At 55.2% G+C, this 12,764-nt stretch overlaps 1 protein-coding gene across 7 annotated transcripts; it reads left to right on the top strand.

Moving 5' to 3' along the window:
• Nucleotides 1-1,192: 1,192 nt before the first annotated feature.
• Nucleotides 1,193-12,764, top strand: MFSD2A (major facilitator superfamily domain containing 2A). Of its 7 annotated transcripts, XR_003794678.1 has the most exons (15): nt 1,254-1,451; nt 2,889-3,020; nt 4,202-4,326; nt 7,895-8,018; nt 8,129-8,207; nt 8,570-8,727; nt 9,182-9,272; nt 9,391-9,512; nt 9,736-9,819; nt 10,363-10,446; nt 10,540-10,652; nt 11,096-11,239; nt 11,330-11,506; nt 11,891-12,016; nt 12,289-12,747. XR_003794678.1 is itself a non-coding variant. In XM_029231310.1 (14 exons), the coding sequence occupies exons 1-14, from the start codon at nt 1,359-1,361 to the stop codon at nt 12,350-12,352; spliced, it is 1,590 nt and encodes a 529-aa protein (XP_029087143.1). In that variant the 5' UTR covers nt 1,193-1,358; the 3' UTR covers nt 12,353-12,764. The 7 variants fall into 7 exon arrangements, 4 of the variants coding, with proteins under 4 accessions (XP_029087143.1, XP_029087144.1, XP_029087145.1 ...); XM_029231310.1 differs by lacking the exon at nt 11,891-12,016 and having other exon boundaries at nt 1,193-1,451; nt 12,289-12,764; XM_029231311.1 differs by lacking the exon at nt 11,891-12,016 and having other exon boundaries at nt 1,223-1,451; nt 2,892-3,020; nt 12,289-12,764.

Raw genomic sequence — 12,764 nt, 5'->3', positions numbered from 1 at the left:
CAGCAGTTGTGGCACACGGGCTTAGTTGCTCCACGGCATGTGGCATCTTCCCCGAGCAGGGATCGAACCTGTGTCCCCTGCATTGGCAGGCGGATTCTTAACCACTGTGCCACCAGGGAAGTCCCCATCTTCTTTCAAGGACCAGATTATTCAGCACTCTTTCAAACCTTTCCTTGATTGTTTCAACCCAGAGCTTTGTATCTCCCAGGGCTTCTTTTTGGCCGTGCCACGCAGCTTGTGGGATCCCAGTTCCCCGACCAGGGATCCAGGGATTGAATTCTGGTCCTCGGCAGTGAAGGCACGGAGTCCCAACCACTGGACCGCCAGGGAATTCCCTCTCCCAGGGCTTCTTCTTGGGGAGACTGGTTTAGCCTTCTCATAATTTTTGCTGAGAGGGATAGCACAGGGCTGTGGAGAGGGAAGGATGTGAAATGGGGCAAAACCTTATAGGCCTGCCTCTGCCACATGAGCGCTGTTTCATTTCTCTGAGTTTTCCTTCCATCAGTTGTAAAATGGGGATAATAATAGCACCACCCTCACACGGTGGTTATGAGGGTTGAATTAGATCATGTTAAGCATGGAGGGAGCTCTCCGTAAAATGCCGCTGTTATCATCATTGTGTGCTGATGGCTGTGGTCCCGGCTCCTCTCCACAACTTAGGAGCTTCCTGCCGGCAGCGACTGCGACTGCGTTGGCTCGTCTTTCTCTCCCATCGCGAGGGCCCCACAGATGCCAATGTCGGGAAGAAGAAATGGTCCCTCTTGGAGGAGGGGTGAGGGGTGTCGGTTAGGAAAGTGTCAGCGCTATATGCTCCAGGTTTGGAGCAGAGGGAGGCTCGAACTGACTCCAGACGTTAAAGGGGGCAGTAGGTTTCCAAGCCTCTGCCTTTCCTAGGCCTGGGGGTCGGAAGTCTTGGGGTGTAGATCTCACTCAGGTAGAACTCACTCTGGGGGACCTCGGGCAGGTCACTTGTAGCCTCGGACCTCGGTTCCTCGTGCTTGTCAAGTGGGTCTCCGGCTTTAACCCCGCGCAACCGGATGCGGGTTCCAGGCTGGAGAACGTGGCTTGGTGGCACAAGCGGCAGAGGGGTTTGGGCCGGCGGGAGGACCGACGGGCTCCAGGATTGGCTGGCGGCGGTGTAGCAGAGCTCCAGGATTGGCCAGTTAGAGAGGGCAGGGCCCAACCTTTTAAGAGGCGCGTGGGGAGTGCAGTGAGCGAGTCAGCGGCGTTCGTAGCGGCGGCGGCGGCTACAACTACCACGCGAGCCCGGGCGGAGCGGAGGCCCGCGGAGCAGAGGAACATCGCGGAGCAGAGGAACATCCCGGCTTCCCGGCCCGGGGCGGCGTGGCCCGCGGCTCATGGCCAAAGGAGAGGGCGCCGAGAGCGGCTCCGCCGCGGGGCTGCTGCCCACGGGCATCCTCCAAGCCGGTGAACGCCCGGTCCAGGTGAAGGTGAGGGCCGGGCACCCCGGGTGGAGGGTCAAGGGTGGGCGGCAGGCTGAGGTTGGGGCGTCACGGGATAAACCTGGTTCTGGGACACCTTGGGCTAAGCCGGGAACAGGAGGACCCAGAGGCAGGAGAGGGCCCTGGGGTGCCCTGGAGGCAGGCAGTGATGGAGAAGGTTTGTAGGCGCTGGCCCCCTTTTGCCCACCCCCCACTCTGGGTGTCTCTGGGGAGCGGCCCTACCGGCGGCTCCACGTTGTGCCCGGCTCCGCTCTGCCTAGTCGGTTTCCGTTCCTCTGTGACCAGACGCTTAATTTTGCTGCCCTAGACGCCAGAGAGACCCCAGAAATCTGGGAAACCCAACTTGGTCCCAAATCTCTCATCCCCCTGCTCTCCACCCCCACATGCTACGCCTGCTTCTCAACTCCGCAGTGAGGGCCGCTCAAGTTCATTCATAAGAGCAAGGGCTCTGCTCTTAAAGGAGCCGCATTCCGCAGGCGTTTGTCTCAGTGTAGGTGTCGGCCCGCGCGCGGCGCTTTGCGCGTCTTGACCTTCGGCCCCATTCCCAGCTCTCTGGACATAATGAAGGACCCAATGACATCAGGCGGCCCCAGGGAGGGATCCCAGGCAAAAGATATCTGCCTAGGAGGTGACTGCCTTTTCGTTTTAATTTTATTAACCGATCCTTGGAAGAAGCCTGGGAAAGCAATTATGCTGCTCCCATGTATGAGTAATCTACTTTCCCTGGGCAACCTTAACCTCCCTAGTGCCCCACCCAGAGAGGGTCCAGCCCTGCACCTAGAGGCCTTTCCTCCCCTCTGCAAGATCCTCTGGGAACTGGGGGAGGGGGACAGGGAGAGAGGGAGGGTAGGACAGCTCCTGGGTTTGCCTGAAGGTCTGGCTGCCTCCAGGGGCCAGGGAGGCTCTGGGACAGATGGAAGGAACAGCTGGGCCTAGAGCCAGCTGGGTTGGGCCCTTAGGGATCTCTAGAGCCCTCACCCAGTAGGCATGTTCACTAGCCTCTGAACCAGGGCAGAAGCCAGGGCTGGGCTTAGGCAGCTCTTGGCGGCAAGAGGATTTTCAGGTTGTGGCAGCGGGTGCCAGGTGGGGACAGGTCCATTGCTGGAGCGTGCTCCCTCTCCAACTTGGAAACAAACAGAACTGAGGCCTTGGGGGGAGTCATTAAGTGAAGACGAGCTGATAAGGATCTGGGTTTGGGGTGGGGTGGCTTAGGGGCTACTTCCTCAGTATGGATTCCCCTTTTCCAGATTTTTAAGAACAGAGAATACCTTTCATTTCTTGTGGGAAGTGAGCTCTCCCTGGGTGGGAATAGGGCAAGGCAGACTTGTTCCTCCTGGCAAAGTTCCAGAGTTTCCTGTCTCTGGAAACTTCCAGGATGAAGGCCAGGATTGTGGATCTCTTTTCATTCTTTCCTCTTCTTCCCAGAAGGAGTCGAAGAAGAAAAACCAGTTGTCCATTTGCAACAAACTTTGCTATGCTGTTGGGGGGACCCCCTACCAGGTGACGGGTTGTGCCCTGGGGTTCTTCCTGCAGATCTACCTGTTGGATGTAGCTCAGGTGAGTGAGCTGAGCCCGCTAGGGCTCCTCCATCACCCCACGGTGGGAGAGACTACGGACTCCAGGGTAGGGTCAGTTTCCCCATCTGTGAAATGGGACTGGGAATCCCTACTCTCCTGCCTCTCAGAGTCACAGCGGTTGAGAAACAAGAAGGCTTTGGAGAGTATCCAGAAGGGGAGTCTCTGCCCCAGGAGTCTTAGCTGGCAAGGTCAGCTCACTCCTCCTTGCCTGGCAAGAGCAACAGAGCCTGGAGGGGTAGGCGGTGGTGTGATAGAATGGAGCCCGCTGTGATGTTCTTAGAAGAGACTGGCACACAATACCCCCAGCTGGACAGCAGTAGCTGGCTTGGCTCAGGGGTTGGTGACTTTGCAAGAAAGGTATCTTGTATTCACTTAATAGATGGGGAACCCTAAGCCCCAGAAAAGACAAATGACTTAATTTAAGCAGCTAGTTTTTGAGCAACTCCCATGGACCAGGCCCTAAATGGGGTGCAAATATGGGGAACCTGCTGTCAAAATGTAAAAAGTTAGAAAAGTCAGACTGGAAAAACTGCAGTGTGGGAGAGGCCTCTCCAGCTTCCTGGAGTGATAGTAATAGTAGAGCCTTGATGGATGAGGAAGAGTCCAGAGAAACTGTCTACTTAGGCCTAGAAGGTTTGGGGGGAGGGGGATAGCTTGAATGGGTGGTGATAGTAACAGTCTACTTTTTCAACATTTTTTCTATTGATTTCTTTTTCACATCCAAGATAGAGCTTGACCCTGTAAGATAGGGATCATAACCCCATTATACAGATGGGGAAATTGAGGGGCACTGCGGTGACCCAGCAAATGCTATTTCTGATATCAGGTGGTTGGGGCTTGTGAGAGGGAGGCAAGGAACTGAATTCTGGATTCATTCTAATTGATGGGAGTGTTTTTCAAGGGCAGCGGAGGGGAGGACCTAGGGGGAAATATCTGGGAAAGTTTCCAAGGAGACACACAGTGCTACTTCTGTTGGGAAACTGTTCTTGTCATTATTAACAAGGCAAGTGATGATGCTTAAGGCCTGGGTGGGAGCAGTACAGGGTCCTAATGGCCAGGCTGAAGTGGGGAGGGAGCCCTGCCTTTGCCCATCGGTGAGGGTGGATGTTGCCCGTCAGTTGAAGGATGAGGAAGTCATCTTTTGCCTGTTTCCCATCCCAGGTGGATCCTTTCTCTGCTTCCATCATCCTGTTTGTGGGCCGAGCTTGGGATGCCATCACAGACCCCCTGGTGGGCTTCTGCATTAGCAAATCCCCCTGGACCCGCCTAGGCCGCCTCATGCCCTGGTGAGTAGAAAATGCTCCTTCTGAGGTGGTAGAAGGCGGGGCTTCTGACATGTCTGCTACCCCGTGGTCCTTCCACATGGTTTGTCACAGGCTGGGGGGTGAGGAGAAGGAATGATGCAAAAACCCCAGCAAGGTCTCAGCTGCCCCAGGCATGGGCATTGGAACTCCTGCCAGTTCATACCCAGGCTGGCCGAATTGCTAGACTGAGCAGCTTCCCCTGGCCCAGGCCCCATTCCTCCCCAAGGTCCTTTTCCCTTCCATGAAGCTGGAATTCTAACTTCTCCCGCTCCATCACTTCCCATAATCGTTGAAAGGTTACACTCTGGAGCCAGCCTGCCTCATTTTGAATACCGACTTCGCCACTTAGAGCTGTACGACCTTAGGCAAGACATTTAACATCTCAGCCTCAAGTTTCTTCACCTGCAAAGTGGGGATAATGATTATGCCTGTCTCACAGGGTTGTGGTGAGAATTAAATTTTTTAATACGTAACGTGCTTAGAACCATTTCTGGCACTTATTAAGTGTAATTTGGCACACCTGCAGAGTGGCTCCTGGTGGAGGGGTAAGCGTGGAAGGTACAGCCCAGAAGGGACAGCATAACCTCTGGCTCCTTGGACCGTGAGAACTACCTTTTCCTTTGACACAGAGCCTACACGCCTCAGCCTCAGGCTTTGAGGCAAGGCTGGGGGGGGGGGGTGGCGGTGCTACAGATCAGATGGCAAAGGCAGGCGCAAGGGACAGGCTGACAGGCCAGAGCTCTGGTTCCCTCCAGGACATCCTGCTTGGTGGTTGGGGGGCGGGGGGGGACATGCCCCTTTCATCTCTAGCCCATCCAGGCTCGAGTGGGCGCCTTCCTGCCCCAGGGGCGCCCATACCTGGTCTCCGGCCTTCAAGGCCTTCAAAGCTCTTCCCACAGTCCCTGCCCCCCAGCACAGCTTCCTTTCCCACGAGGTCCCCCTCCCACTGAAATCCCGCCAGCCCCTGGCAAAGGCCCAGCTTGGGGCCTTTGATCCATGCTTCAGGGCCAGTGGGCAGGAGAGTCTGCCTTACCTGCACAGGCTGCTGGGGTTCCCGGTGAGCCAGCCCCTGAGACTGGGCCTTGTACCCACCTCCCTGGCAGCCACTCAGGGGCGGGGCTGAGCTGCCACATCTCCTCATAAGACACAGCCAGTGGCAGGCAGCTGCCCCGGCCAGCCTGAAGCAGCAGCAGCAGTAATAGCAGCAGCCCGGGTTACTCCCAGCACATTTGGTTCCACAGCCCCGGCTGCTTGGACGGAGTGTTTGGTGAAGGCTGCCAGAGGAGCCCTGGTTCTCTGAGGATTTGGGAGGGGTGGGGTAGAGCAAGGGCGGGAGAGCAGAGGAAGCCCTCCCTTTGGGAGGTGAGATCTGAGGACGTCTCGCCCACGCAGGCACGTGCGGCAGCCAGCTTGGTGAAGTAGCTGAGGGCCCTTCAGGCTGGTTAGTGATTCAGCACATGGCCTCAGCTGGCAGGGTGAGAACTCCTGGTGATACCTCTGAGCGGTACCCCCACCCCTGTCTGAGCGCATGCTGAGGGCTGCCGTGTAATGTACATGACCCTCCTCTTCATCCACCCCCGTTAGGACCTGGGACCTGGCACCCCTTCTCCTTTCGGTGTAGAAAGAGGCTGGGCCTTCCAGGGCTCCTGAGCCCTGGGGCCCCCTCTCCCAGGCCTCAGACCAGTCCCTGCCCTCAGCCAGCATTTAAATCCTCCGTTTCAGACAAGGAAGACTCTGACGGAACACTTTCCTGGAGTTCCCGGCCACCCATTGAGAGGCAGAGTGTCAGCAGGGTCACATGGGAGATGCAGCAGGGATGGATCTGAGGTCTGATTCCCAGCCCAGTGCTCTCGGCAGCTCCCTGAAGTCTCCCGCTGAGCTTTCCTGGTGTGATAATCACAGCAAACACTTGTTGTGTCCCAAGAACTGTTCTACATTTTAATATCAACTTAAGTCTCAAAACTACTTCAACCCTGTGAAATAGAGCCAAAGTCCTTACAATGGCCTATTGGGCCCTACATGACCTGGCACCCCATTTCCTGTCCAACCTCATTTCCTAATACCATCTCCCATGCTCACGCCACTCTCTCTGGCCCCCTGGCCTCCTTCCTACTCCCCAGGCCTGCTGGGGCACATTTCCCACCTGAGCACTGTTGCCCCGCGAGCTCTGCCAGGCCAACTCCCTCCTCTCATTCGAGGCCTGGCACAGAGGTCACCTTCTCAGTGAGGGCTACCTTGGCCACCTGGTTGTGAATTGTACCCACATACTCCCAATCCCCTTTAGCCTGCTTTCCTTCTTTTTTCTACAGCACTTAATCACCGTCTACTATGTTATGTAGCTTTTTTGGTGTGTGGTAGAATACACTATTTAAAAATTTTTTAATTTACCATTTTAGCCATTTTCAAGTGTACAATTCAGTGACATTAAGTATAGTCACATTGTTTTGCGACCATCTCCAGAACTTGTTCCAAACTGAAACTCTGTACCCGTTAAACACTAACACCCCATTCCTTGCTCCCCTCCAGCCACTGGCAACCAACTACTTTCTGTCTGTGAATTTGACTCATCTCAGTGGGATCATGCCAGATTTGTCTTTCTGTGTCAGGCTGATTTCACTTAGCATAAGGTCTTCAAGTTTTATGTTGTAGCAAGTGTCAGAATTTCATTCCTTTTTAAGGCTGGATAGTATATATCTTATGTTTATTTTTTGTTTGCCAACTAGAATGTAAATTCCACAAGGGCAATGACTTGTCTGTTTTGTTTACTGATACGTCCCAAGTCATTAGAATAGTGCTCAGTGCAGAGTTGGCACTTGAATATTTCTTGAGTAAATGTTGAAGGTAAGGTAGGTGCTATTACTATCATCGTTTGTAAACGATAATTTGGTAAAATGAACCTCAAAAGTTAAATAACTTGCCCAAGACCAAGTTATTTATAGTTACTTGTAGAGCCAGAACTGGATCCCGGAAGTGTGGCTCCAAAGGCCTTTTCACCATGGTTCTCTGCTGCCTTTCTATACTGATGCCGTGAAGTTGGACCATCCTGAGATCTAACTAGGGTGGTGTGGGACTCACATGTGGGGAGGCACTGGGCCCAGTCCTCCCCTCTGGCTGCTCCAGAAGCAACACCTTCACCTGGAGTTGGCCTCCCCCACTCCTGTGTATGCACACATGGGTGAGATCCCACTGGGATTTCTCCTCCCCCACTGCCTCCCTGCCCCACCATCTGAGGTCTTGGCCTGCATTCTCAGCCCCTCAGCCCATAGAAAGCCCCTGTCTTTGGAGCCTTCGCACCTGGGGAGATGCAGGCAAGACTCAGGAGGGTCTGACCTCATACCCCATGCTCAGGATTGTAGGCTGGGGGCCCTGCCTCAGTGTGCCCTTCTGGGCTGGGCCATCAGTCCCTTCCCAGAGACCCTGGGGCGGGTACATCCAGGGGGAGGAATTTCCTTCCTGCCGGGCACCCTGTGAGGCTGCAGAGCGGTCCAGCCTGGGCCCTGATCCTAGGATTTTGACATCCCGCCTCCACTCAAACCCTCCCCTTCCTCAGGATCATCTTCTCCACGCCCCTGGCCATCATCGCCTACTTCCTCATCTGGTTCGTGCCTGACTTCCAACAGGGCCAGACCCTGTGGTACTTGCTTTTCTACTGCCTCTTTGAGACGCTGGTCACGGTGAGTATGGGCAGGGGTGCGGGAAGTCCCTGGGGCCTCCGGGGTTGGTGCCCGAAGCCACATCTGTCTGTCCAGCGTCTGACTGGCCGAGGGCCTCTCTTCCATGCCAGTGTTTCCACGTTCCCTACTCAGCCCTCACCATGTTCATTAGCACGGAACAGAGCGAGCGGGACTCTGCCACCGCGTATCGTAAGTCTCCCCAGCCCACTGAGCCCACCCCCCAGGACCCAGGGCCTCCGCTCCCTGACCCTCCTACCATGTTTCTCCCCTTGTGGGCCCAGCTCCCTGCTCTTGGGAGTGGGTGTGAAACCATCTTCAAAATAACTTATTGCTCTGGTGAGACCAGGGAGGTGGAAGGACCAGGGAGAGGTCACATAGCGAGGCCATGAGTTTAGGCCAAGGTGCCATCTACCCCAGTACCCAGTAACCATCCTATCTGGAGCTGCTACTATCACCTGTGGCTAGAGCTGGGCTTATATCCATCCGACCTTCCTCCCTGGGGGCCCACAAGCCGTGCAGCCCCTCAAAAGGACTTGCTTTTTCCTGCTCAGGGATGACCGTGGAGGTATTAGGTACAGTGCTGGGCACAGCAATCCAGGGGCAGATTGTGGGCCAAGCACACACACCTTGTGTCCAGGACGCCAATGCTTCTACAGTAGCCTTGGAAGGTGTCAATCGCACGCAGAGCGCCACCTCACTCAGAGAAACGGTAAGGCCCTGGCAGGGCAGGGGTGGGGGAGATGAGGAACGATGGGGTGATTTTGCCATTATCCTCAAAATATTAATAATGGCTAGTGTTTGTAAATGTTGGGCATCTGTTATACAAAGTGTTGATGTGCCCACTTTTCAGATAAGGAAACTGAAGCACAGGGAGGCTAAATAATTTGTCCAGGGTAATCGAGCTAGTGAGTTGCAGAAACTAGATTTGGGGAGATTTGAACTGTGGGCTCTCAGACTCCACAGCCTGGCCTTCTTAACCTTTTATTCATCTGGACTTGGCCTTGGGAAGCAACAGCAGGTGCAGGCTGATTTCCCCATTTCGCAGATAGAGACAGTGAGGCCCCCAGAGAAGGGACTGATCCAAGGTCATTGAGTAGAGCTGCTGGGAGCTGGGATGAAATCAGACTGACTGTTTCTCTATGTCACCTTTCCCCTCTTTACAGCAAAACGCATACCTGCTGGCGGCAGGGGTCATTGCCTCCATCTATGTCATCTGCGCTGTCATCCTGACCCTGGGCGTGCGGGAGCAGAGAGGTGAGGGGTCCTGGGGAGGGGTGCAGGCCCCAGCGTGGGGTGGTTTTGTCCCTTTGCCTGGGCCTCAGGCTTGGGGAGGGGCCTCTGCTCCTGCCTCACTGTCCCCTCTGGCCCCCAGAACCCTACGAGACTCAGCAGGCCAAGCCGATGCCCTTCTTTCGGGGCCTCCGGCTGGTCATGAGCCATGGCCCGTACATCAAGCTTATTGCCGGCTTCCTCTTCACCTCCTTGGCTTTCATGGTGAGTCGGGCCCTGATATGCTCAGCCTGGGTGGGAGGGGGTATGTGGAACGAGGGGTGGGGTAGGCCTCGGACTCAGGATGGGACAAAGCCCGAGGGACAGGTGGAATGGACGCGGAGTGAGCAGGGGTCCCTGGAGCATGGGGAATGTCATGGAGACTCAGCCCCAACTACATCACCTGTTTCCTTACCTTTCCTTCCCACCACGCTCTCCTGTCCCCCAGCTGGTGGAGGGGAACTTCGCTCTGTTTTGCACCTACACCTTGGGTTTTCGTAACGAATTCCAGAATCTGCTCCTGGCCATCATGGTGCGTGTGGGGCCCCGAGGGTGGCCGAAGTGGCTTAGGCTGCGAGATGGTTCTTTGGATAGCCAGAGGACGTTTCCCAGACTGGCCCAAGGTCATGAGGGATGAGGGAGGCTTCTCAGAACCTTTGGATCTGACCTACCACTGCTTAGGTAGGACGATGAAAGAAAGAGTTTGGGTACATATATCAAATCTTTATGTTGTACACCTTGAACTAGTACAATGTTATATGTCAATTATATCTCAATTACACTGGGGGAAAAAGAAGAAAGGGTTTGGGGTTAGATGTTCAAGTAGAGAGCATAGCAAAAGCAAAGGTGTGGAAGCCAGAACTTCCGGAGCTCTGTGCTCAGAGAAGGCAGGAGACGAGATTGGGACTCGCTCCCAGCTCCCCTGAAGAGCCATCGGGTGCCTGTCCTCAACTGTCCAGATGATGTCATCTGTCTCTTGAGCAGGGCTGGGAGCACCTTTAGAGTCCTGGAAAGAGCAGGGGGTATTCCATGGCTCTAACCCACTTCCCTCTCCTCCCCCTTTGCCCTTCCACAGTTCTCGGCCACAGTCACCATCCCCATCTGGCAGTGGTTCCTAACCCGGTTTGGCAAGAAGATGGCTGTGTACATTGGGATCTCAGTGAGTGGGGCTGAAGGACAGGGCCTGGGCTGACTTGGGGGCTACTGATGGGAGCTTCCCAGCTGACTCGTATTCCTGTGCCTGCTCCCCTAGTCAGCAGTGCCATTTCTCATCTTGGTGGCCCTCATGGAGAGTAACCTGATTGTCACATATGTGGTAGCTGTGGCAGCTGGCATCAGTGTAGCAGCTGCCTTCTTACTACCCTGGTAAGTATATATAGGCCCAGCTGGGTATGTTTCCCAGCCTCCTACCCCCCAGTTCTGAAGCTCCTTAGGGAGAATCCTGTGGGGCTTGTCTCCCTGCAGGCCATTCTGTGGGTCCAGGTTGGGGGTGGGGCAGGTCTTCCCAGTACAGTTGTACAGGTTGTGAACTGTACAACCACATCTAGTCAGGGTGGGAAATGGGGGCTTAGATCTTTGCACTCTATACCTGCCTAGCTGAGCAACTAGATCTGGGGCTACTTCATCTTGGAGGAAGGGGCCGTCTTTTTTTATTCACATGAAGTTGCCCACTCCTCATTGAACTCTGTGTGAGCTGTGGGACTGCAAACTCTCAGAGGACCACTCTTATTGACACGGACCACATGGGCTAGTGGAGGTCTGGGGTTGCTAGGTGGAAGGGTGCTCACGGCTGCCACCACCGTGTACAGGTCCATGCTGCCTGACGTCATTGATGACTTCCACTTGAAGCAGCCCCATATCCATGGGACCGAGCCCATCTTCTTCTCCTTCTATGTCTTCTTCACCAAGTTTGCCTCCGGAGTCTCCCTGGGCATCTCCACCCTCAGTCTGGAGTGAGTGGGGTGGGAGCCTGGGCAGTGCTGGGCAGGGGTGGGTCCCAGGTGCCCCATCCTCACCACTCCCCTAACCACTGGGTCCCACAGCTTTACTGGGTACCAGACCCGTGGCTGCTCCCAGCCAGCACGTGTCAAGTTCACACTGAAGATGCTGGTGACCATGGCTCCCATAGTCCTCATCCTCATAGGCCTGCTGCTCTTTAAGCTGTACCCCATTGACGAGGAGAAGCGGCGGCAGAACAAGAAGGCCCTGCAGGCCCTGAGGTGAGTGGGGAAGGGACAGGGAGGTGGACGAGGGGACATCATCCAGTCTAAGCCCTCGGCTAGTGCCTCCTGGGGCCAAAGCCAGATCTGCCTTCCACACATCTTCCCTGGACAGCTCCTCCTCTGCCCTTTCCCCCAGCTGATTCATCACCGTGGCAGTTAACATTTCTTGAACACAGGCTGCCTGCCCGGGCTGAGTGGTTTTACATTTATTCATTCAACAAGTACTTAATGGGACGCCTATGTGCCAGGCATTGCTCTAGTGAATGAAACAGATAAATCCCTGCCCTCAAGGAGTTTACATTTTAGAGAATGTACTCGTGATCTCCTATGGTCGTCCAACAACCTTGGGTGTCAGAGATTCCTATGATTCCCACTCTGCAGATGAAGATACTGAGGCTTAACCAGGAAGAGTGACAAGTGATAAGGGGCAGAGCTGGGGTTTGAGCCCTGGTGTTCTGACTCCAGAGCCCACACTCTTCACGGCTCTCCTGGTGTGCAGGACCTCAGGTGCGGAGACCAGAGGGCAGGGTGGAGTGAGTTGTGCCAGCTCAGCTCGCCCAGGCCAGGGCGTGGTACTGGGGCTTGGGGTGCCTTGTGGGCTGCAAGAACAGCGAACAAACCTACCAGCAGTTTCTGGGCTGAGAGTGGGAGTGAGCAAACTACGTCCTGTGACTTAGACCAGCCTGGCAGGGGGCTAAGACCTCAGAGCCAAGATCCTGCGGGGAACAAGCAGGTGGGTAAGGGTGCTTCCTCCAGCCCGTCTCCTCTGGCTTTTGCAGGGAAGAGGCCAGCAGCTCGGGCTGCTCTGACACAGACTCTACAGAACTAGCCAGAATCCTCTAGGGCCTGCTGGGTGGCCCGAAGCCACCATGCACAGGGCCTGGGTCACCAGGCCAGATGAGGAATCTGGGCCTGCTTGCCTGCTCACTGAACAGCTGGTCTCCAGATGCCAGGAAGGGAGCCAAAGACTCAAGAGTGAGCAACTCAGGATGCCTCCTGTGCCCATCGTGAGGCGGGCTGTTTATACAGCCACCAGCCTCCCTCTGCCCACCACAGGGGCCAAGCCCAGGGGCTGCTACTGTGAATATGCCACAAGGACTGATCGGGCCTAGCCCGGGACACTAATGTAGAAACGTTTTATACAGAGACTAATTAATAACTTAATGACCATGTACATAGCAGTCTGTGTGTATATGTCTGTGAGCTATTAATGTTATTAATTTTCATAAAAGCTGGGAAACGGAGCTGCCTGTTT

Source organism: Monodon monoceros, unplaced genomic scaffold (genome assembly GCF_005190385.1).
Source record: "Monodon monoceros isolate NGI ecotype Baffin Bay Population unplaced genomic scaffold, NGI_Narwhal_1 Super_Scaffold_18, whole genome shotgun sequence".
Classification (NCBI taxonomy): Eukaryota; Metazoa; Chordata; class Mammalia; order Artiodactyla; family Monodontidae; genus Monodon; species Monodon monoceros.
Note: the sequence above shows the minus strand (reverse complement) of the source record. Positions and strands in the feature narration are given on the sequence as shown.

What these genes read in the sequence shown, in the direction of transcription:
- MFSD2A (XM_029231310.1), top strand. Translation starts at nt 1,359, where the DNA reads ATGGCCAAAGGAGAGGGCGCCGAGAGCGGCTCCGCCGCGGGGCTGCTG. An exon ending in AACGCCCGGTCCAGGTGAAG is followed by an intron (nt 1,452 to 2,888) that starts GTGAGGGCCGGG and finishes TCTTCTTCCCAG; the next exon opens with AAGGAGTCGAAGAAGAAAAA. An exon ending in ATCTCCACCCTCAGTCTGGA is followed by an intron (nt 11,240 to 11,329) that starts GTGAGTGGGGTG and finishes TGGGTCCCACAG; the next exon opens with CTTTACTGGGTACCAGACCC.